The following is a 24,896-nucleotide window of genomic DNA, read 5'->3' as shown; positions in this document are numbered from 1 at the left end:
ACAGTGCTGGACAAGACTAACAACCCTCTCAACTGCAATAAGAGAAACAAATGCATTTACCACTTTAGCCAGAACCAATGGCCGTTCAGAAGCCGTCTGCCAGGAGCCAGGCACTCATCCACTCGCTGCTCATATTTGGCCATAAAGTGATCCCAGACCACAAAGAAGGTGACAGCCACGGTGATCAGGAGAAGGGGAAGCGCCCTTCGAAAGTTGAGCACACAAGCTGCCGTCACCATAACCAGGTAACCTGTCCCGGAAGCCAGAGCAGACAGTGAACATCACTAACGCCACCTGGAGACAGCCCCGGGCCCCCGTCTGGCTCAGCCCGGGGAGGCGCAGTCAGAAAAGAGTTGAAGGCAGCGTGCTCTTGATACGGCTGCTGGCTCCTCTAATGATCAGTACTATATTAGGTCAGGGTGGGGTGGGGGTGGCCTTTTTCAAAGCAAGTCCCTGACAGTCTCACCAGGAACACTAGGAGGACAAGACACTAGGAGTTTTTCTCAAAGAACCTTAGGTTCCTGAATCCTGGTGGTTGGTTGGTGGGCCTCTCAGCCCTAACCCTCTCAGCACTAACCACTTTTTCCTGGCATTCAGGCTCAGCAGATGAACTTCTATCGGAGAAACGCCAAGTGTTGAATGAAGCAGTCATTGGCAAAAAGGTATGATTCTTTTGGTTTGCAGCTCAGATTTGGCCTAGGCTTCTGCAGGAAACTAGGGCTACTCACAATCTCAAAGTGTCACAGACTGGCTAAAGGAAACGGGTGGGGAATAATTACCAAGGTGGCTGCTTTTAAAGAGATTCTAGAATAAGAACAGCAAGGTTTCCTTTTAAAGGTCAGCAAACGTGGTTAAATCTGGCCTGCCACTTGTGTTTGTAAGTGGCAGGCACAGTTGTATTTGTATATTTGTGTCTGTATTCTTCAAATAAAGTGGCATGGGAACATAGCCATGCCTGTCTGTTTGCTGTTGTTCTGTAGCAGAATTGTGTGGTTTTAACGAGTATGGCCCGTAAAGTCTAAAAGACTGTCTGGCCTGGCACAACCTTGTTGTAAGCTTACAACCTCTCTGTGCCCTCCTCTAGCTATCTGATCACCAGCAAAGCCACTGATCGCAGGGATACATCAGTCTTGGATTAACGTTTGTGCACTTGGGAGGAAGGGTTCATATTTTCCACACAGGAGGGTTCTTTAAAATGGGCTGTAGCGCCCTTTGCTTTGGAGGGAGTAAAAACCGGAGACCTGCTCCTCTGCGAAAACGGCATGGTCCTGCCTTCCGGCAAGAGGAGAGCCCGGGCTCGTCCTCGCATTGTATTTGCCTGAAGTATTAATTGCTTCTGTTGTCCCCTGCAATTAGGTTCCTACTTTGTGATTATCACCATGTTTTCCAGTTACCTGGATTTGCATTAACCAGCCCTCAAATCCATGTCACAATAACAAAAGGCCGCAGGAGTATGTAAGCTAAGTAATTGACAGCCGCCTTAGTAAACCAGACAGGGAAAAAAGCAGCCTGGAATCCTAGGCTGAGACCCACCACACCACTCAGAGGCCTCTTGATTAATTTCTCTGCTGCGCTGGACAATTCAGGGAGGTCCAGGGGAAGAGGAAGATTTGTTTTCTTTCCCAGAAAACTGGTATTTGGGGGATCCTCAAAAAGAGGCACTGGTCTCCTACCCCCTTCTGTTATTTACCTACTAATAAGATGCCCCAGATGGTGTACCGAAGGGTGGTCTTGTGTTTCCTACAAAAATCATACACTGTGTCATACCTCCTTTCCAGACACCTGCAACAACACAAAAGGCAGAAGTAAACACCAAACATGGAAAGACTGTTGTGCTAAGGCTAGACGAGGCTTTGTAAGCCCAGCAGGCCACCCAACACATTCATGAAGTGTATGTCCTACAAAATAGATGTGGAAAACTCATTTCCTTTCTGACTAAAATGAGCCATGGCTTGGATCAGTCTTTACTGAAAGGGTGCGCCAACCCCTGAGGGGTTACAGAGATACAGAAAACATGCTTCTGGAAATAGAGCAGGGATGATGGATAACTAAATGAAATCTGAGCATGAATCACAGGGCGAGAGCGTCTCTCATTGGACTGTGAGGACCTCCATTAGCTGTTAAGCCACAGATATTAAATGTTGATTAAAAAAAAATCCAGTGAACTCTCATCTGGTTCCACAAAGTTTGAGTGAGATGGTAGTTCTTTGTCCCTTGCTCTCCATACTTTCTAGTGGGAGGGAGGCTGAGGGGCTTCACTGTTTGCTCAAAGTGGAAAGTAGGATTTTATAGCTGTTCATCAGTGGTTTGTAATACAGCTTTCTCAAAAGTTCTGGAATTGTTGGTGTGTCTTTGTTTCTGTCCAGAGCTTTGTTATAGGGTGGTGGGTGCATCTGGTCACTCCTGGGGAGGATGGTGTCTACCAACGAGCAGTTTGGAGAGGCCTCAGGGCCATACCCACAGTGACTGTCCTCTGCTTCTCTTGGGGTGCTCCAGATCCCCTCCACACCTAATCACAAATCAGGCTTCCTGCACATGCCTCTTTCCTCAATGCACCCTGTGATGAAGACCTCTTCCCCCACTTGAGGCTGGATGGAAGGAATATACTCCCACATTTAATCATTCCAACTTCCAGGTTTCTGGACGGCATTTCTAAAACAACGACTTCTCATCCTGTATGGAAGATTCCCAATCTCCAGGGTCTCATGGGCCTCAGCCCTGAGCTGGGACTTCCCCTGGGCTTGTTACTGCCTCTCCTTCCTCCTTCCAGGGGTCATGCCTGCAGGCCCACCAGCCCTTCTCCAGTCCCTCACTCCTACAAAATCTTCTTCATCTCCTCAGAGAAAGTCATTCCTCTGCACTCTTCTCCAACTATCTTCTTTGATTGTGTTTGGCTGTGAAGCCTTGACTAACTTCCTGGAGGATCACAAGGCCCGGTAGCACCAGGACCTTGGTCGTGAAGAGTTGCATAACAGGCATTTGTTGAATTACTAGTGATAAAAGAAATGGAGTATACATTACTTATCTGGAACAGCATTTTACTACTGTGGGTTGGGACCCAGGAGTGGGTTGTGAAGGCACACAGTGCATGATAACCACCTTTAAACAGGACAGAATAGGGCGCATCAAAGGGTATCACACATAGTAATGATAGGATAGTGTATTTCATGAAACTCTGAATGTCATGGATGTGTGTGAGTCCATGTACTGAGAATTAGAGGCACCACTCTAAAAGATATTGAGAGAATAAAAGTGTAGTAAAGACTAAGTTTTCATGATGTAATTTAGGAAAGGCTGATGATGGGTTAGCCTCGTATTCAGATACAGTGTTTAAAGGTGGCAGGAGTCGAGGGCAACATTCATCTACTTTAGGTTGGATTCATCATAGTTTTCAATTGCAGGGAATGTGTGTAGTCCATTACAGCAATCTGAGCCTGCATAAAACAGAGTAGCTAGAAATATATTTACTGGCCATTTGGTACATAGGCTGAACACCCCTCAATCTCCTCATGGTTATTTCCATCCACTAACATTAGTGAAAGCTGAGTACCTCTGACCACCCAAGAGAATCTTGCAACCCTCAGGGTCAGAGATTCTGAAAGTAAAAATGAAGGCTGGAACTAAACTCAGGTTTCCGAGGTAGTAAATATTCTTGATGGTGTGTATGTGATGAGGACTTTCATTCCTCATTCTCACCAACTTCAGAGATGTCTTCGACATACAAAAGCAAGATTCCTCAGAGACAGAGGAATTTAGAAAACTGACAAATACTTCTTTCAGTGTTATGATGGAGTAGCAGACAACCTTGGACTAGGAATCAAAAGCTGAAACGGTTTAAATTAGCTTTGTTCCTTTCTAGCTGACTAACCTTGAGTAAGACAATCCTCAGAGCTTCATTGTCCTGGTCTAAAAAATAAAGATAGTAATTTGCCTCTCCTACCTAAGTCATGGGGTGATAAGGACTTAGAATATCTGCAGGATACTATGAGGTAAGAGCAAATTCATTGGGATTTAAAGTAATTGGGTTTTGAGAAATCAATTGCTTATTGATTAACATTGAGAAGATGAATGAACTACTTTTGCATGGACTGGAGCAATTGGTTGGCAATTTACACTTTTAGTTAGAAGACTGTCCTGGATATTGTGTACCTAGGACATGAGCAGTTAGAATTTACCACATCAGTTATTGCAGAACTCCATTATTTTTTTTCCTGGAAATGGTGTTGGGTGGGTAGTGGGGATGGGGGCCTGATGGCCACGACAATCTCAAATCTAATAATATTTACAATCAGATGAGGATATAACAAAGTGGCAAAATTAGAAGGTAGGTGTGGTCATTTCTCTGGTTAAAACCCGTACCCTTTTTGATGCCTCTCTTGATCATCTTCAGTGTCTTCTTTGTTTCTTGGAGAATCCTCCTCAATGGTGACTTGCTCTTCATCCTGGAAACCCAACATTGGAGCAGAGATGGAATAATGAGAGCCCTGGGCATAATGGACCCTGATCTCCTTTGCTCAGAATTTTGGCAAAGAACTTTCAAAAGGTCCTTTAAAATTATTATGCAAGAAGATAACCCCTGTCAGCTACCTGCACAGACATTTCCCCCTTGTAACAAAAATCTTGGATCACACTTATCCTTCACATTTCTTCCCAAGTTGCTGTTGGTATTTTCCCCTTTTCTTTAGGGAGAGGCTCATATCTCTCCATCTCACTCCTGTCTCTACTGTAATCATTCAGCCCCTGCTCTGTTTTCAGGTGAGTGTTAGTGAAGTCAACACCAGAGGCTGCATAAATCTCCCTGCCAGCCCTGGTTTCCAAAGGACTCAGACTGAGGCTAGTTTTATTTTCCTGTTTCGGTCTGCAGCTGTGAGTACTAGTTCAGTATCTTCAAGAGCTGATAAACCTTCTCTTGGGAACTGGGGTCCTTCTCTTAGTTGGGCTAAAGGGAAATACTTCCCTTCCTCAGCTAGCCCCCACTCTAATTAGCTGAATGAAGTACATACCAGGGCCAGCTTTCCAGGTAGTGTTTGCCCATCCTGTTCTTAGGATAGCGTAAGGATTTCCTGCCTCCCTCCATTCAGCAATAATGGCTAAAGTAGGTCTAAGACTGTGAGCAATGGAAGGGAAGGTGGGGAGGAAGTATGTAGATGTGGAGCAGGTTTGAACATGTTCTATGAGGTATGATGCTTAATGTTAGCTTTGTTTTCTATCATATCCCATGGGACCATCAATTATGTTTACTTTAACAGAAGTCATAGATCCTCAGAGATCATATTGTCCCTTTGATGCCAAGCTCAATAATACTTCTAATTTAAGCTACCTTTGTCTTCTGGCTGGACCCCAGGAACCAAGAAGGTGAGAGGAAAATTGCACAATGGACCAGCTCAGCCCAAGCTGTGGCTGCTGAGAACAAGGGTGGAGATGGGCCTCCTCTGTTGTTCCCCTCTAACACCTAGCTTGGCCAATAGCTAAAGTTAAGTAAATAGTTGATTTAAATGATTGTTATTATTATATTCTTGCAGTGAAATTACCCCAGGTTACCTACTGTCAATAAAACGTCTAGCATACTATTTTTCTCTCTCACCCTCAAGCCCTTTCCCATCTTTAAAACAAAAGAAGAGCAACATTACTGTCTTTTTGACCCCACAGGCAGACGACATCCACTCCACTCCTCCCTTCACAGCCAAACCACTTGAAAGAGTCGCTTCTCCTTTTGGGACCATCCCCTCCCATCCTGCGCACCCAGCCCACTGTGAGCAGCTGCCACTGAGGTGGTGTCTGCCGAGGCCACCCAAGGACTGTTGCCAAATCCAGGAGCTAATCCTCAGTCTTCATATTCCTGTTTATGGTAGGAAAGCATCTAATTTTTTGACTTTAATTTTTTTGAAACAACTTTTTCTGAAAAGACCTTTATAGAGCAGTTTAAGTTCACAGAAAATTTGAGTGGGAAGTAGAGGTTTCCCGCTGCCCCCACACACCCGTAGTCTCTCCCACTGTCAACGTCTCCCACTAGAGGGGTACACTTGTTACAGCTGATGAACCGACACTGATACACCATTCTCACCCACACCCAAAGTCCGTGCTTTACATTAGGGTTCACTCTTAGTGCAGTGTATTCTATGGGCTTGGACAAATGTATAACGACACGGACCCGCCATTATGGCATCACATACAGTAATTTCTGTGACATTAGAATCCTCTGCGCTCTGCCTCTTCATCCCTCCCTCTCCCCTCAGTAACCACTGCTCGGTTTACTCTCCACAGTTTTGCCTTCTCCAGAATGTCATATAGTTGCAATCATACAGTATGTAGCCAATTTTATATTGCTTCTTTTCCTTAATAATGCACAATTAACATTCACCCGTGTCTTTTCACTGCTTGGCAACTCATTTGTTCTTAGCTCTGAATAATACTCCATTATTGTCTGGATGTACCACAGTTTGTTTACCCATTCACGTACTAAAGGACATCTTGGTTGCTTCCAAGTTTTGACAATTATGAATAAAGCTGCTTAAACATCCATGAGCAGGTTTTGTATGTATGGAAGTATTGTTTTCTTTTTTTTGTTGAATAGTATTTAGTGAAATGGACACTTTTTATGATATGTTAAGTGAAACAGATGAATTAATATGTATAATATGATCCAGCACAGCTGATGCATGCATGTGGGTGTATATTTGCATTAAAAGGCCATATTCCAAGATGTTAGACACTGATTTTTTTTTCTAGAATTACAGGGTTTTTTTTCCTTCCACATTTTGCTGTAGTATTTTTCCAAATTTTCTATTTCAAACAAGTTATTCTTTTTATCATGAGGGTGACTCCCTCTGATAGTAGCTCAATAGCAGGCACCCAGAATTACTAAACTGTGGATAATTTACTTGCTTTTTTAGCAGAAGGCTTTCTTCCAATGAGATCCTACCCAGAATTCAATATATAAAAGAAGGAAAAGCAGTGTTCTGACAAAGTGCCTCAGCCTGCTGGGTAGATTTAGGTGTCTCTGAGGAGCCCTAGGGCATGGTGGAAACGGTTTTTGAAGTGTATCTTAGAACCTTCCTCATCTTCCTCTTCCTCATTTACTTTAAGATTGATGCTTTTGTTTAAGCCAGTATTTTCTGCCCGTGGATGGAGCTTGGAATCTGTAATAGTGAAGTGTCAGAGAAGCCCGGGTAGTCTCCCATCAGAGAAGTCTGAGCACAGGTGTGTACACAAAACCTCTTTGTTTGAGCATGTGTGTTTTCCTCACGACTCTGCCTTGAACACTCTAATTACCATTTAATTCGTCCCTCTGAGTGCCAGCTGAGCGCCATGCTTTCTGTCCCCATGGCTCTCAGGTGCTTGCCGCACAGTGGTTACCATGGTAACAGATTCACTCAACAATCTCCGGCATACCTGGTGGGGGTTTATGCATTCTCTGCTTTGCACAGCTCTACTTCTCATCGAGGTGTTTTCTGATGTGTTTTGTTTTTCAGGAACGTTATCTTCATTCTAAGAAAAAGTACAGATTGCAGAAATAAAATTTCAGAACCCAAAACAGATGTTCTGTCAATGAATGACACCCTGAGGAATTTTGAGGGATGGGGCAGCAAAGATGAGGTGTTTAAGTGCATCGAAGGATGAAAGAAAGAACCAGTGAATCCTGGGCCTGTGAAGAAACAGAGATGAGTCATGTTTTGTTCCCATGAGACAGATTAGTGTGTTCCCACCTGAGGAGCAGGGAAAGGACCGGCCGCACCTGACTCGGTCAGACGACTTGCTGTGAAGCAGAACAGAGGTGATGGTCGCTTTCCAATCTCCTTACCGTCACTCAGGCTGCCAACTTACAAAATAAAACCAGATGTAGAAAACCATAGGCCGGATCATTTTATTCCAAGATGTTGGATTTAGGAGATGTTAAAATGTGTTTTGTTTGGTTTAAAGTGAACTCTGGTAGTAATGAGAGTAAGAAAACCTTGTGTGAGGCAGCTTGGTTTCGCTTAAAGGAACTGAGTGAGATGAGCCCTTGGAGGAGTGTCCTGGCCCCTTTGCTGCTGTTTCCGGATGTGACAGCAATCTGGTTCGTTTCTCTTTTATTTTTTTTTGACAGGGGATGTGTGGAGTCCAATCTTTCTCTCATCTCATCTCAACTTGCCTTTTAATACAATGCTTCATTCCAAGTTAGGCAAAAGATAGATAAATGGTGTCCAGTAGGTCCCTACGTCTTTTCAGGATATGTCTCCCGCTAGCCCTGTCAGCTGTGACATTTGTATGGCTTTGATTTTTACTTTGTATCTCTTCGTGGTTCTAAGGATCTAGACAAAAATTACAATGCCAAATTGCATTGCATTTTCCATTTCCACAGGAGTATACAAACATGAATAAAATCTAACTTGCAGCCCACACATAATTAATGCATAGAGGTCTTGTTGCCACTTTGTGTTGTTTATATCTTATGTTAGCGCAATTTCCTGCACGCAGCAGATACCGACAATTATTTGTTGAATTGATGAACCATGGTGATTCTAATGCTGTATTAACTGGTACAGCAATGCAGTACTCAGGATACTTTGTATAAAAATATAATAGGGGGACTGTATGTAGTATGAAAGATGACACAGTGTTGCTAATCACTGAAGCTGGCTGATGGGTTCTTAGGGACTCATTTTACTATTACTTTCATGGATGCTAACGCTTTCCTTAATAAAATGTTAAAAATAAAATCTAGCATGAGTTGGTGGAAAAACAGGACACAGGTAGCTGAGGAGGCTGGTCATCAGGGTCCGTGATGACCTGTGTGATGCTGCATAAGTGACATCTAAGCCTCAGTGCACCCATCCAGACAAGAGTTTGATTTGATACTATGTTCCCTTCTGAAATCCTGACATTTCCTGGTTCCGTGATCCACTTCAGCTTCTTGATGCTGATTATTCCTGCCATCTTGTGGCAGAATCTGAAACTTCTTGGAATAGAGCCTAACTTCTAAAACTGACAGAAAGAGGAAGTGTTTGTGTTTCTGGGAGGCCGGCAGGGTGGGCACAGTGGAACAAGAGCATTGCTGGATGTATTTTGTAACATGTACTTTACCCCTACAGAGTACACGCCTTGGCTTTTTAGTATTTTCAGGAAGAACAATGTCTCCCATTTGAAGATTTCTGACTAAAATAGTGATGGTGTTGTGGGTGTTGATTGGTGCCTGAAAAGTGACTCTTAAGGCACCTGTTTCTCTGCTGCTTTTCAGATTGGAGTCACAGGGCTGGAATCTGGGGCCCATACTTCCTTCTTAGTCCATTGTTTCTTTCCATCTATTTAGCAGTTCTGTTACTAGGTACCTTGGTACGGGGAACAACAGCTGTGACTGTGTTCTAAGTGAAGCCTGTCACTCTACAGGATGGGTAACAATATTGTGGCCTGGTGTGTGAGTATTTCTAAGTCATTAACAGCACTCCGCTTTTAATTTTTCTTGTTAGCGTTAGTTGCTGGGTATACTTAGTCCTGCACTGAGCCCCTCTGATGCCTCTCAAAGGCAAATCCTTGAGCCAGAATACTCCCAGGACTACAGATACACAGTGGGTGTTATATGGAGGACAAATGTACTGAAGTCTTTCTATTATTTTTTCCTTTCATTCACTTTCTAAACCATGTAACTTCTAGAACATAGAAAATTATTGAAACCATTTCCTTCATCTATTTGTGGTCTCCCCTTTCGTAGAATTTTAGCTGAATACAGAGCCACCCAGAATAAAAGTTACATTTCCAAGTTTCACTTATAACTAGATTCTGACCAATGAAATGTAAACAGAAGTGATGCCTGAGTGGGGCAACAGGGGGACACTCCTGAATGGCTGGCTGGCAGGTGCTCTTTGTCCCTTTCATCCTTTCCCCCCACTGCCTGGTGTGTAGATACTTCCAGCCTGGTTGTGAACACAAGGGCCCCATCCTGGTGATGTCAGAGCAGTGAGTTCAGGAAGGACTTTGGTCCCGGAAAACCTTGAGCAGCTTCCACTCAGCTCTGTCTACCCACTTCCCAAATTTACTGCAGGAAACAAACTTCTCCCTCATTACTTTTGGTTTTTGCTTTCATTTGCAACTGAACTGACATAAGACTTAGACATGAGGTTAAACCCTTTGAAAGCTTTGTATTTGACCCAAAGAGTCCTGTGAAGTAGGTGCTGTGATCTCTGTTTTTACAGATGAAAAAACTAAGTAAGGCAAAGATAAGCAAATCACTTGACTCAGGTTGCACACTCAGAAATAGTGAGATGGGCTCTGAACTCAGACTGTCCCAGCTCAGACTGTGTGGTGCCTGAAGTGTTTGGCCCTTGGGCTAAGACCCTATTGTTGCAGGCAGCTGCATCTGGGGTGGTCTCTCCCTGCACACTAGGTGAAACCTCAACCCTGATGGAGGAGGGTTCTTGACTCTGATCGGGAAAGAATTCTCGCCCAGGTCAAACAAGTGTCAGTAAGAAAGGAATTCATTAAAGCAAAAGTAGAAGCAAATGTCAGCAGCCATGCAGGCAGCAGAGAGCAAGGAAGAACAGAGGCAGGAAAGGGAGGTTCACTTGAACTCCTGCTCGGCATAGGGCAGATATCCCTTGCCAACTCCTAAAGGCAGGGTCACCTGGCTTCCAGTGTCTGCTTGATCTGCACGGCATGAGAATTATATCTTTACCACCCCAGAATTTGAGGGTGCTATGGAGCACTGGATGGAGTGAAATTATGTTCTGAGAACTTCCACTTTGCTACTGGTCTGAAATAAAACAGGGAAGGAGATAAAAGGATTATGTAAGACTAAAAAGCTATACAAAATAGCAAAATGACAAAGACATTTACCATTGGAGGTGGAGGTTGGAGAGTTCTTGTCTTTATCCTGGAAAAGAGTTCAAAGACAAGTGCAACTGGCTTACGCAGTAAGAAAGTTTATTTGATAAGACAGTACACACTCAGATGGGAGTGCAGGTGACCTTAGAGAGGAGGTGCAGTTAAGGAATAAGGTTATTTGGGTGATTGTGTTGATCCAGATCTTGGCATTCTTTATCAACATAGGTTCAGTTACAGTTTGGAAGTCTATCTCTTGTCCTTGGTTAAAAAGTTACTTAACTGATTAGGGGCTGCAAGAAGAGGAAGGACAGCATATAGCTTAAGTTAAAGAATAAACCAGGCCTTTTTTGCAGGTTAAGTAGATTTTACAATGGAATGACCCTTGTCCCATTTCCCTGCTCTGTCTCACTTTGGCCTTGGGAATATCTAAAGACATAGTAGTACACCTACAGATTAGATTTCCTTATCAGTTAGGAAGGCCTGACTTGAATCCAGATATTAAAAGACAAGAGTAGAAATGGTGGATTCTTGAAATGCTTGTGGCCACTTTTAAACTATGTTTAGGCTCAGGTGCTCATTTCTCAAGCTAGAACAGCAGCCCTCCTACCCTGTTGACTGGTTTTAAGTAGATGCCATCCTTTAAATAATACCAGTGGGCACTCCTGTGTCTGTAGCCATGTCTTGTCTCCATTATTAGTTTGATGTTTTTAACTTCTAACTGTGTCTGCTCCACACACATGGTCTCTCCCTTCCAAGGCAGCTCTGATTGCATAATGTGATTTCCATTTCTGTTTCTGTGGCCAGGGTTTCTCTATGGCAGACTCGACACCACTGTACCAGGGATGCCTTACTCCCACCTTCTTTAGAGAAACTACTCTGTCCCCTTTCGCATCGAGTGTGTGACTGGCCTTGCTGAGGGCACAGGTGCACTTGAAGCAAGAATAGGTACCTCCCCCGTCTGGCCTCCACCCCCCATGCCCCTGGGAGTCTTTCATCCTGACCTTTGGTGGGGTATAGATCATAGGTTTAGGAAAGATGGGAATGGCTGGCAGCCAAATGTGATTCGGAGAAGGACCCTGATGAATCGCTATGAAGACCTTAAACTGGTTCTAGAGTTGGAAACTTCACAGTGAATTGTTTGATGTTATACCTTGGCTGGAAGGCTTTATACCAACAGAAAATATTTAGATCGGTTATCAAAGTGGCTTACTTATTTTATTGTGTGTGTGTATAAATGTGTCCATCTAGCTGTCATCTATCCATCTACCTATTTACCCATCTTCACATCCCTGTACACCTTTAAAGCAATCTTCTTAGAAGCAGTGGGTGTGAAACATTCTGAGGCATGATGCCTTAAATATTGTCACGATGTCAATGTCCTAATGCCTGTGACAAAAATGGAAACATGATATTGGTTGGATTTTGGACTGTGTAAATTTGTATAAATCTATATTATTCTTACTGGGCTCTAAGCTGAGAAGTCAGATACTTGGTCCCCTATTCTTTGCTGAATACCAGTGCATAGCACAGTGCCAGGCATAAAAGGGCTTGATAACTTTTTTGAATGGAAAGATATTCCTGGGGGCTGTGAGGTTACTGCAGTAGCAGCTAAAACAGAGTCTCTACAGCAGAGGAGAGACTTGATGGCAGGGACTACTTTCCCTGCTTTGCTAAGATGTTATTGTACGTTCTAACATTCTACCTCAAATACTAAGTTAAGATTCCAAGATGCAAGCTTAATAAGAAGTGGCTCACCATGAACTTTAGGATGACTGCCTTCTGCAATACTGATATATTACTATATTAATTGGTGCTACATTGCAAAAAGAAGGTTTTGGTACATCGTCATAACCTGGGTTCAAATCCAAACTTAATTTCTTGAGGCCTCATACCCCATTATATAGGAAATGCAGCATTCATTACCCTCTCTGTGGGCTAGTGTGGCCAGTCCAGTGCCACACACAGTAAATGCTCATTGATGTTTATGCTAATTTTATGGTTTAATTTGCTACTTGTCTGCTTGCTCTGGGGCATTTAGAGTCATTTTGTTGCACTGTTGAAATTTGGCTTGTAAAAGTCAACAATCTATTTGAGAATTTGACCTCTTTAATTGTTTGGGAACATTCCTCCGTCCCCCCAGCTTTGAAAAAAAAAAAATCTGTCCCCTTTTGCTTCGAGTGTGTGACAGGCCTTGCTGATATCTGCAAATATCAAACATTTTAAGGCCATTTCTCTACAACGTTTCCTCCAAACTGCATGGACTTGTCTTGAGATGATTGCATTTTCAAAGGCAGTGTTCCAGAAGTCTTTGATCTGGCTCAAGTCTCAGGTTTATCTGACCCTTAATGCGAGTTAGTGGTCACTACAGACCATTCCTCCCTGAGGTGGCTGTAAAAGGAACCATTAAAAAGAACCAAACAAAAAATATGTCTTCGGAAGAAACCAAACAAAAATAAAGAACATGCAAACCATACAGTGAAAGATTTTGAAAAAGCACAACATAAAATGAGAGGAGCTATGATCAAATAAACCTATCTGGCAAATCAATGGATTTGATTGAGGTGGGTGGAATAATACACAAAACACATAAAGAGACAGTCCCCAATTTACGATGGTTTGACTTAGGATTTTTTTACTTTATGATGGTGTGAAAGTAATAGGCCATTTAGCAGACACTGTATCTTGAATTTTGATCTTTTCCTGGGCTCAACAATTCATATTAACAATATTCTCTTGTGATGCTGGGCAGTGGCAGTGAGCTGCAGCTCCCGTCAGCCATGCAGTCATGTAACAACTGATACACTTGGAACCATTCTGCACCCACACAACCATTCCAGTGCAGTATTCAATAAATTACTTGAGATATCCAACTTTATGATAAAACAGGCTTTGTGTTAGGTAATGTTGCCCAATTTTAGGCTAATATAAATGTCTGAGCATGTTTAAGGTAGGCTAGATTAAGCTATGATGTTTGGTAGATTAGATATGTTAAATGAGTTTTTAATTTGCAATATTTTCAATTTATGATGGGTTTATCAGGGCATAACTCTACCATAAGTTAAAGATCTGTACTGAAAATTACTCAGTGACTCAGAAAGGTAAACCATGCAGTGCTCATGATCTTACTTAACTAGGGCTGAATACAGGATCAAAAAGCAATTCATGTGGCCAAAAAAAGCAATGATCAGTGTTGGGCGGATGTGTAGATATAAGCGGGTAGAGAGAGAATGAGGCCAGTAAAACCCACTAAAAGGGACTCAAAAGAGTTAATCAGGCAAAACTAGAGAGCCAGAAAAGGCTCACAGAATTAATCAGTTGAGGCTCCAAAGGCCAGGAGTAACTTGGAATATCCAGATATTCTCCAGATAAAGAAAAGTATCCGAGTACACAGCCCATGTCTTCATTGTGTCAATTAGATCATGCCACTGTAAGATTTACTTTAGCCTGCTAAAAGGCCCAGCTTATTCTTTAACTTAACCTATATGCTGTTTTTTCCTCCTCCAGCCCCTAATCAAGTAATTTGCAACCTGGGCAGGAGACAAGCACAATGATTAATTCAGTAAACAAGCCTAGATATAAACAGCATAGTAAGAACAGGAAAAAGTCCACCTTAAAGCTAAGATTCCATTTTAAAAGCCAGGAAGTTAGGACGTAAGATTCTTAACATATTCTTTAGCAAACAGACAATAACCTTGATTGATATGTTCCCAGAGGGAAGCTGCTATCCTGGGGAGGAACTGGATCAGTAAATGTCTTGTGTTAATTTTTCCAAATTACCTAGAAGACTGATAATAGAAGAGAAGAGATTTAATATCTCTCACCAAAGATAAACATCTTGAGACCACTTAACAAGTCTACATTCCCTAGCCCTTTGTCACATTCCTGAAAAATCCTTACAAAAGGGAACTCCCAACCTTTCAGGGTGTCTCCTCTCTGAGGACTCCCAAACTTTCTCTCTCTTTAAGTGCGTAACTTCAAATAAAAATTTTACTCTGCTTCACTACTGTGTCTCTGCCCTTCAATTCTTTGTTGCAGTGGGGACAAGAACCGAGGAAAATAAACAACTGTTAAGTCAGGGTACAATCTTACAGTATGAGAAGCATGGCTATCTATATACAAATAGCATAGGTCAACATATAGAAAACACTAAGAGAAGTACCTAGAATCATATTTAGAAAGAGGGTGATGAACTCTTTCAGTTGATGCCAGATCAAATGGGCAGAAACAGGGACAAGGAAGACCAAAATAACAATGAACAATGTGAGTCCAGTGAGCACACACTGAACTCTATCACTTGAACCGAAAATACGTCATGGCCGAGACTGTTAGCTGTCCCCAGTATCTGTTCTTCCCCTTTCCTTTAGAAATAGGGCTTTGTGTTTTAGCAGGCCCAAGATTTCCCAGAATAAAAGTACATTTCCTACCCCCAGCCACCCAGGCTGTGATGGAGCTCTGCCAGGGACAGAAGCTGCTGGCAACTTCTGAGAAGTGTCTTAGAGCAGGACAGTGGGTGGTGCCTTCGGACCTCTTTCAGAATGTAAATACACAGGATGAAAAAGAATATATTGAATCATATTCAATAAGATTATATTGAAATGTAGGTATTAACATATTAAATTTAATCTGTGATCCAACAAAGTATATGCATCTTTATTAACACATTAAATAAGAAGGCAAAAGGCCCCAGGGGCCAGTTCTCATGACCACCTTAGTTTCAATGCCATGGATGTAACTTACATTTTGAGGTATTTGCAACAGATATAAGTTCTTTTTTCTACTTGTCTGTATTAATTCAATGTAGTGAGCGTCCTTTTGCATCTTTGACATCTATTTCAAACAAGGAATTCTACCTCCTCCTGGTCTGTAGGCTGGAATATGTTCTTTCCCCCTAAGGCCCCTGTAGAAGGCTTCCTTGCCCACCCTCCACCCAATCTATTTTAGTTATGAAACAGCCATAAATGGATACATCTGGGAGATATACTTGTAACTTGTATATCTTGGTTTCACTTCTGTATCTGTCCATATTGTCATCCAGTAAAATCTACTATTGGTGGAAATCAATACCCAGGAATAAAGGCCTTAGCATCGTGTTCATGCAGTTTCTTAAAATAAACAGTAAATGGTAATGTTTAAGCAACCTGCTTAATTCTTGTCTGAGGCTGTCATATGATTTTTCTAAAAGTGGTCATTTTTTCCATCAGAATTCATCAGTCCCAAGTTATATTTAGAAGATGAAATGCAGATTAGCTTTCAGTGTAATTCTTGTGCCAGACCAGACAGGCTCCAGTGGGCCAACACTAGTTGTTGCTGCATGAAACGGCCACTTGGTGGCACAACTCCATCAATGCTGTAAGATACCCCTGCCGGCAGGGCCAACTCTCGGCTCCACTTCTGATTCTGCAGGTCTATTGGCTTTGGAAGCAGGAAGCTAATTGAAAGCGTTACTACGCTAAACTGAGGCCTTGTTTTTATATACTATAAATGTTTACATTATATGTTGTCTCTAGGGTGGTCATATTTAAATTGAATCCTTGTCAGAAAGCATTCTGAGATCCCTGGGCAAGTTTGGGATAAATTGAGCACCAAAAAGTAAAAAAACATGAACGTCTGCAACTTAATTTGTGTCAAAAGGTAAGATGAATTGTTGGGTGGGTAGAGGGTAAGATAACTGAATAAATATTGAGAAAGCAAGACTAGTAAAATATTAATTGTAGAATGTAGGTGGTGGATGTATAGGCATTCACTATGAAACTCCTTAAATTTTTCTGTGTTCAAAATTTTTCAGAGTAAAATAGGAGAAACAAGTTGGTAATAGATTATAAAAAATTTAAAGGAGAATGTTAGTCCATAATACTCAAAAAAGAGGGAGAGGAAGATGAAAAGAGGGCAGTCTATTCTTTTCAGAAGAATGTGAGGAACAGAATATTAAAGAAATGAAAATCAGCACTTTGCAGCTCCCAGAATAAAAGTTGATTCAGGAAAGGTTGTTAATGGATGCTAAAATCCATATCGGGTGCAATGTGTTGGCGAACTGGATAGTCACATAACCTTGAAGTATCACCTCCCAATTACTTACTGATTAGAGAAATGTGCCTTTATAATGGAGGGGTCTGCTCATTACCATCCTAACCAAGTCATCACCAATAGCGGAGTTAAATTTCTCCAAATGTACTTTTGTATATATTCTTAATTTCTTTTCTACATGCAGAGTTTCCAGAGCCTGGAGCTAGCCAAAAGTCATATACAGGAAAAATGATACACTCCGAGACATCACTGACTTTCTCCTGCTGGGCGACCTTTCACTCTTAAGGGAGCTTTTGATTTTTGTGTCAATAATGTGTGTTTGATAAGGTGTGATTTTTTTTTTTGGCCTGATTCTAATTTCCTGCTATTGTTTCTTGCCTTTGACTCAGGCTGATTTGTTTGAATAGTGGAAGACCCTCCCCAAAGAACTTCTGCTATACGTTTGAAAGGGAGAAGACCAGAGAAGTGTCCAGGTGCCCAAGGAGAAGCTAATCCCTGGAGCCGTAACGGGACATCGCCTGGACTCCTCACCCGGGGCCGGGCCAGGCACACAGCTCTGTGCTTCTGCACACTCTCCTGTACTCAGCCTTCCTTCCCTTGATTCTCTAAGATTTGTATCCTTATCCATTTTTTATTGCTGTGAAGCCAAAAATTCATAGATAAATGTCCTTTCTCCCCTTACTAAAAACCACTCTTCCAGCTGCACGTACTGGTTGCCATGGTCTGAATGTTTGTGTTCTCTCCAAATTCGTTATGTTGAAACCTAAGCCCCAAAGATGATAATATTAGGAGGTGGGGTCTCAGGGAGGTGCTTAAGTCAGGAGCGTGTCAGCAACCATTATCCAAACCAGTTAGCTGGGGATGCTATTTTCATGCAGGCCAAGCCCAAATTGAAATCCAGGTGTGAGATCTGCCTCTTTGTATAGCAAATACTGGAATCCACAGGCAGAAAAATCATGGAAGATGCCAGCATGCAACTTTGAATTGTTATATCAGCCAAATGTAAACCTCAAGGCCCTGAAGTCCCAGCATCTGAGTCTTTTCAAAGGACTTTATAAAGTTTTTTTTCAAATATTTTGGTTCATTCTGATCCATGTATTATTTAGTCAAATGCAGTTCTTAAAAATGTGTTATATGTTATAAAGTTGTTATTTGTGTTTCTGATTAATTCACATTTATTTAATCAACACTCTTTGGAAAGAAGTGCTTGATGACCAAGGTGTTTTTAGAAATCCCCAAGAACAACTTCCCCTATGTAAGCAGATTCAAATGCCTCTGATGTAATGATGTAGCCTCTTTAAGGCCTCACTATTAACTGCTCTGGCATGAAATAGCCCAGCTCAAAGTAGGACTAATACTTAGTAAGTGCCTACAACTCCCCCAAATAGCACAGGAATAAGATAGGCACAACCAACCCAGGCTTCATCCTGCAGGTGGTCCAGGTTTTGACACCAAATACATTTTTATATACAAAAAACAATCTATAATTACCCTGCAGTCTGAATTTTGATCCCTCCAGATTGACTGGAGATTTGTGAATTAAAAATAAATCAGAGAAGGAAATGAGAATAATAAAAATTTTAGTTTTGATCAATATAGTCAAAGGAATTATACCCTTATCTCTTTAATTTTTTTTCTCAGCCGTAGGAAGATGTTTTGCTGGGAAGGGCATTTCTAGTTTCCCTATGACTAAACATGTTGCATCTTTGGAATTTCAGACACAGCCAAGTTCAACTCAATTAACCTGCACAGTAATACAACCTGCAGAAGTTGAACTTTAAATAGTCTTTATCATGACTATAATTAAATAAGCATGTGTATAATTTACTGCTGACAGCTTCTCTTCTAAATTTCCCAGAATGGGGACCATATATGTAATCCCCAGCAACCAGCATACAGTCTAGATCATAACAGATGCACAATAAATATTTGTTAGAAGAATTAATGTGTGCACCTAGGACAGAGCCCAAGGGACTGCACATAACATTAAGGGATGAGTAGAAAGGCTGAAATGGTACAGGAAAGGGAGAAGAGCTGACACTTGAGCATTTGCTAGGTGTCAGTGCTTCACATTAGTCTCCCAATGGGCTTGTGATGCAAAGTATTAGTACCTATTTTTGGTTAGGAAATAGGTGCAAAAGTTAGGTAACTTGCTTAAATGGTGGGCCTGACAGCCTGGTTCTTCACCCAAAGAACTTACGTTTTACCCTCCTCAAAATGATTCTTTATGTGGCTTTTAGCATCAGTATCTGTGCCTTGCTGTCAGACCCCAACCCCACCCCAGTCTGGATTTCTTCAGAAACTCACTGCTTTCCTTCCTTACCACTTCCTCCTAATGTCCTGCCAAGGTCAAGGTCACATACAGGACAGTCAGTATGTAGAACATTGCAGACCACCTCTTACTCCCACTTGTGGTTTCTAAATTCTTCCTTCCTTCTTTCTTCTTCCTTCTTCTCTCACCTAAAGACTTCATTGCAGGGGAATGAGGAAGTAGCCGTGTGGACCAACAGGAAGCCTCGCATTTGCTGGCCCCTAGAAATGTTTTCTGTTGGATTTGTGCAAGTCTTTGTCTTTCTACCCCCTCCTTTGTGGATCCAACATACTATGCAACTAGACCTTTGCCCTCCGCCTGGTTTGTCTGCGTCAGTCTGGCCCTCGAGCAATTTTTGTTTCAAACCTCTCCAGCTGCCTATTAGACCAGTATTCTCTAACCAACTTCCTCCTTACAAATGTTCCTGAACCAATGGAAGCTGGTGGATGAGAAACTGAAGATAAAGTGGTGTGAATTAGAAAAATAAAAATTCTTTAAAAGCTAGCAAAGTTGTAAAGGAATATTATTGAAAGGGAGGGACACTGACAGGGAAGTAGGACCCATCAGTAGATAACTGCACAATTATAGATTGTGCTATTTGGAACTATGGTACGCTCCCAAAGTTGAGCAGGTCAGGAGAGTAAAGCAACTAGATAGTCCAGAAGGGGAGCAGATATGCCTCTCTTGGCCCCTTTGAACTCTGACTAACACTTTCTCATGGTGCAAAAGCCTTGCCTCACATTAATGGACTGTTTTCAGACTATGTTTCATGGAGGAGTTACACCATTACTTTATTTACAACCCCTTATAATATGGCTGGCTAGTTTGTTCTAGAATGTTTCTGTCAACACAGAATAGAAATTTAGTTTTAAACCTAAACTTAGCATTGATTTTGGATCCTTGGGACAAAGATTTTGAAATCAGCAGAGGCTTGAAGCAAGTAAGAACTTTCTTCTCTTCTGTCTGTTTCTCTTTACTGCCCTTTCTACCTCCCTGTGTATGCTTCTCAGACCTTCTCATTCAGGGGGTTGACTTCTCCACATACTGTACTATGGCAAAATAGGTCTTGACATGGCATTTGGGGGGATTATTTGTGCCCTACTGGGTATTTTCCTTTTACCTGGCACAGAGTATATGTTTGTAGAGTGAATGAATGAAAGAATGAAAGCCTGTAAGTGTTCATTTGGAACAGTTGGGGACTTCCCCAACTCCCAGTCCAGGTGAGATCACCTCCTTACATCACGAATAGCACTTTTTATAAACTGTGTTGTGCTGGATTGTCATTGTCAACTAATTTTAACTGAACAGTAGTAGCTGTGCTTCCAACTCCTAGTTTAAAGCATGGCACAGTGTCAGAGTTCAATAAATTTCTGTTGAATCAATAAATACTACGCTTATGTCAAAGACTTTTGGCTCTCAGAGGAAAAGCAAACAAAGCCTTGAATTTACAGAACCAGGATATTGGAAGGAACATTGATAGGTCTTCAAGTACATTTCCCTGTTTCCTGATTGAGCCATTCTTGGTAATCATCTACTTTGTTCCTGAACACCCACAAGAGGCTCCTTAACCATACAATTCACAGGATTTTCATAAGAAACCTCTATCTGTATTTACTTCCAAAGGACAAGAGACATGGAAACCATCATTTTATCTTTCTTTAATTTCTTTTCTTAGGAAAAAGAAAGAACAATCAAGCACGTCAAGGTTATAAGTGGCTTCTGGGTCAAACACAGCCTATGTATGGGAAGTGTCCAGATCCTGGCTTTGAGTGACAATCATGCTGCAGTTTATCTAAATCTTCAGTGTGAAGACAGAATTCCAAACTTCTGTGGAACAATAGACACTTGGAGTTCCTGCTCGCAATAATCTGTTCCATATAAAATTTCAAAACCTCAATTTCAAATTTTCAAAAATTCAATTCCAAATTTCAAATACCTTTGATTTTTTTCAATTTGACAAATAATAGTTCAGTTTGAATCCAGGGCCAGTTTCTCGTCATCCACAGTGTCTGGATGAGATAGGTCAGTAGGTGTCACCACCTTCATTTTAAATTTAGAGACTGTAGACTGAAAGTTTGAAAATCAGTAATGAAAAAAGAAAACTAGAGCCTAGCAACTAGTCTTGAATCTGTCCTAACTGAGATAAGAGCATTTTTTCCCCCCTGAAAACCTCTATATCTTACCCTATGAAGTGTGGGGATGTACTTGCAGGACACATTGCCTTGTGAGCCAATTGAAACTGGTGTTCCTGTGCTGATCATTGTTGTTCCAGTGATCCTTGGATCACTGCTGATATAATGTCTGCATGGAAATACATGTAGAACCAGAGATGGATAACAAACTAGGTCTTACTCCATGCAATCATTGTGGAGAGCCAGAAAAGAGTCTCTTGGAATCAGGAGGGCATCTCTCTAGGGATATTCACAGTAGAAAAACCTAGGATTTAATCTAATTCTTTTCCAATGACCATTAGATCATTAGATGCTTGAATCCTTCCCCCAGTTTGGTAAAAGGTGAAAGTCATGGCTGAAAGCCTTAAAATCTTGGTCTTTGCTGTACTTACCACTGATCACCCAATGCATTCCAGCCTACTGTACTTTCAGTCCCCTGAATCAGAGATGTGGCCAGTAACATTCATCACCTGATCATGCACATACTCCCTTCTGACATGCCTGACATTGCTGTGGAAATCTAAGGTTGTTGGTGACGTTAGGAGGAATGGTGGAGGGAGGACCTAAAAAACCTATCCTTTATATAGCAAAAAGAACACTGGCAATCAAAATCACTTTTTCAGAACTCTGGAGATCAACCAAAGGCTTGCCGTAATCCAGAGAGGTTTTTGTTTTTTTCCTCCCAAGTAAAATGATTGAATCTCAAAACAGTTAGCTTTGTGCTGTCTTAATTCTCTAGTCATATTCCCCTCTCCTCAGACTCATGATAGCCTTGAAAAACAATTCTGCAATCACAATAAAACTAGCATCACAAGCCTATGGACGGGGCAAAATGAAGTTGGTACTCTCCCAAAGTCCAATCCCCAGATTATTGTGATTATTTAACCTTTCAGTTCCTTACAAAATCCAACTTGCAAGACACATCTTCATTTAACTGGACTCAGATCTCACCCAGTACTACTTCTTTGGGATCAACTGTTTAAGATAGCCAACTGCCTAAGATAGTCAACAGTTGGGGAAGATAAGCTAAGCAAAATTTAAAGGAAAAGCTTGGGAATGAAATGTCTATAAGGGACTTTGAAAAGCTCTGACATTCCTGGGAATCTAGAAGTCCAGGCATATACCCAAGGTTGTGTTCATGTCTGGAAAGGGCCTGGCAAGGACAAAAGCTCTCATCTCTGGCTGATCTTAAAACTCAACAGGAAGCAGGAAGGTGAACATAGAGTTGTAAACTGCCTGCCTGAGCACTGAAGGCAAAGCCCACAGCACACACATAGGGCTCTTGGCAAAGACTGGGACATTTATTGGTTCCAGGCACGTGAAATTTATGTCCAAACCATAGTTGATCATCAAGTTAACTGAGAAAAGTCTTTAGTGGTGAAATATGACAAAAAATGCAGACTATGTAGAATCAGTTAAGTCACTAAACAAACAAACAGCAACAATAATAATAGCAACAGCTACACACAGATAACAGCAAACCTTGGGGAAGGAGGAAGGTTTCTGTTTTCCAGATTTGCCATATTATTTAAAATGTCCATTTTTTTACAAAAAATTGTGAAAATGAGAAATGAGAAAGTTCATACACAGGAAAAAAGCAGTCAATAGAAACTGTCCAGGAGGAAACCTAGATGTTGGGCTTATTAGACAGAGACTTTTAATCAACTATTTTAAATATGTTCAAAAAGCTAAAGGAAACCATGTACAGAGAACTGAAGGAAAGTATGAGAATAATGTCTCATCATATAGAGAATAACAATAAAGAGATTCAGGGCCTTCAAGATGTGTGGGAGATGATCAAGAATACCAATATATGCACAGTGACAGTCACAGAAGGAGAGGAAACAGATAAAGGAGAAAAAGAATATTTGAAGAAGTAGAAAACTTCCCAATTAATTAATGAAAAACATTAATCTACACATTCAAGAAGTTTAGTCAGCTCCAAATAGGATAAATCAGAGATCCACGCCTAAACACACCATAATCAAACTGTGGAAAGCTTAAGACAATGAGATAATCTTGAAAGCATCAAGAAAGAGGAAACTCACATATAAGGAATTCTCAAGGAGATTATTAACTTCTTATCAGAAACCATGAATGCCAGAAGGCAGTGATCCGACATACATATTTGAAGTGCTGAAAGGAAAAACTATCAATCAAGAATTCTATATTTAGCAAAACTGTTTTTCAAAAATTAAAGGACATTACTGGATGAACCAAAGGACAAAGCAGATAAACAAAGACAGAATTATCTGCTAGCAGACCTTCCCTATAAGAAACACTAAAATAGCTCTTCAGACTAATGAAAGAATGCAATAATTCAACTCAAATTCACACCAAGAAATAAACACCAGTAAACATAACATAGGTAAATATATTGGATTTTTGTTTGTAACCCCTTTCTTTGATCTGATTTAAAATACAATTGCATAAAGCAATAATTATAAAACTGTTTATAACATGTAATGGACTTACAGTGTATAAAGATGTAATAATAGCATAAAAGAAAGTGAAGGGAATGGAACTCTACTGTTTTTGTGTACCAGTGAAATTATACTGGGATTAATATTAACTAGATATTTATAAATTTTGATTTTTACTTTAATCCCTAGGACACCCTCAAAGAAAGTGATTTAAAAATATATGAAAACAAATGAGAAAATAATTAAACTGGTACACTTTCTCTAACACAAAAGAAGTAATGGATGAATTGAGGAAGAAAGACATGAGAGGTATAAAAATGATAAATTGCATAATAGTAGATGTAAAATAGACAATTTTACAATAATAGTTGGAGACTTTAGTGCTCCACTTTCAGCAATGGATAGAACAAGCAGAGAGATTATCAGTAAGGAAATAGAATTGAATGAACCATGCTATCATCAAATAGGCCCTAACATACATATAAGGGGCACTCTACCAAAAATAGTAGGGTACACATTCTTCTCAAGTGCACATGGCATATTCTCCAGGTTAGATCATATAATAGGCCCAAACAAGTATCAGTAAATTAAAAAAAACCGAAATCATGCAAATTATATTCTCTAACCACAATGGAATGAAATTAAAAATGAATAACAGAAGAAAACTTGGGAAATTCACAAAACTGAAAATAAAAAAAACACAATCCTAAATAACCAATAAATTAAAAAAGAAGCCATATGGGAAATTTGAAATAATTTCATAAGAATAGAAATGAAAATATAACATAGAAACACTGAAGAAATGAAACTAAAGCAGTGCTTAAGAGGAAAATTTATAGCTGTAATTGCTTATGTTATTAAAGAAAGAAGATATCAAATCAGTAATCTAATCTTCCACCCCAAGAAAAACTAGAGAAGAAGCAAACCAAACTGAAGGTAGCAGAAGGAAGTAATAAAAATTAGAGTAGAGATAAGTGAAGTGGAGACTAGAAAAACAATGGAGAGAATCAATAAAACAGCAAATTGTTTCTTGAAAAGAACAGCATTGACAAATCTTTAGGCTGACAAATAAAAAAATGAGAAGATACAAATAGCTAAGATCAAGAATGAAAATGGAGTCATTACAACCATCCTCACAGAAAAGACAAGACATTAAGAAATATTATGAAC

The 24,896-nt window shown here is 40.8% G+C and overlaps 1 protein-coding gene and 1 long non-coding RNA gene across 9 annotated transcripts in view; one reads left to right on the top strand and one right to left on the bottom strand.

The window, feature by feature from the left end:
* The window catches only part of SLC28A3 (solute carrier family 28 member 3), a 52,732-nt gene that overhangs the window by 21,909 nt on the left and 5,927 nt on the right, over positions 1-24,896 (bottom strand). For 6 of the 7 annotated variants that reach the window (XR_008996486.1, XM_036923237.2, XM_036923239.2 and 3 more), the window contains exons 2-5: positions 7,393-7,488; positions 4,360-4,442; positions 1,691-1,782; positions 61-250 (exon numbers count right to left, since the gene is read on the bottom strand). Coding sequence is in view for 5 of the 7 variants with exons in the window: in XM_036923237.2 (XP_036779132.2) it covers positions 61-250; positions 1,691-1,782; positions 4,360-4,442; positions 7,393-7,488 (461 nt within the window). In the remaining 2 variants the exon portion in view is untranslated. Of the gene's footprint in view, positions 1-60; positions 251-1,690; positions 1,783-4,359; positions 4,443-7,392; positions 7,489-24,896 lie in introns of those variants that run through there. The other variant, XM_057498533.1, reaches the window with a different exon arrangement.
* LOC118931084 (uncharacterized) lies at positions 122-23,651 on the top strand. Of its 2 annotated transcripts, XR_008996487.1 has the most exons (4): positions 122-245; positions 598-662; positions 5,650-5,848; positions 17,211-23,651. It is a non-coding gene; the product is annotated as an uncharacterized LOC118931084 (long non-coding RNA). The 2 variants fall into 2 exon arrangements; XR_008996488.1 differs by lacking the exons at positions 122-245; positions 598-662 and adding an exon at positions 4,426-4,543.

This window comes from Manis pentadactyla, chromosome 3, assembly GCF_030020395.1.
Source record: "Manis pentadactyla isolate mManPen7 chromosome 3, mManPen7.hap1, whole genome shotgun sequence".
NCBI classification, from domain to species: Eukaryota; Metazoa; Chordata; class Mammalia; order Pholidota; family Manidae; genus Manis; species Manis pentadactyla.
The sequence above is the reverse complement of the archived record's forward strand: the minus strand, read 5'-3'. Positions and strand labels throughout refer to the sequence as shown.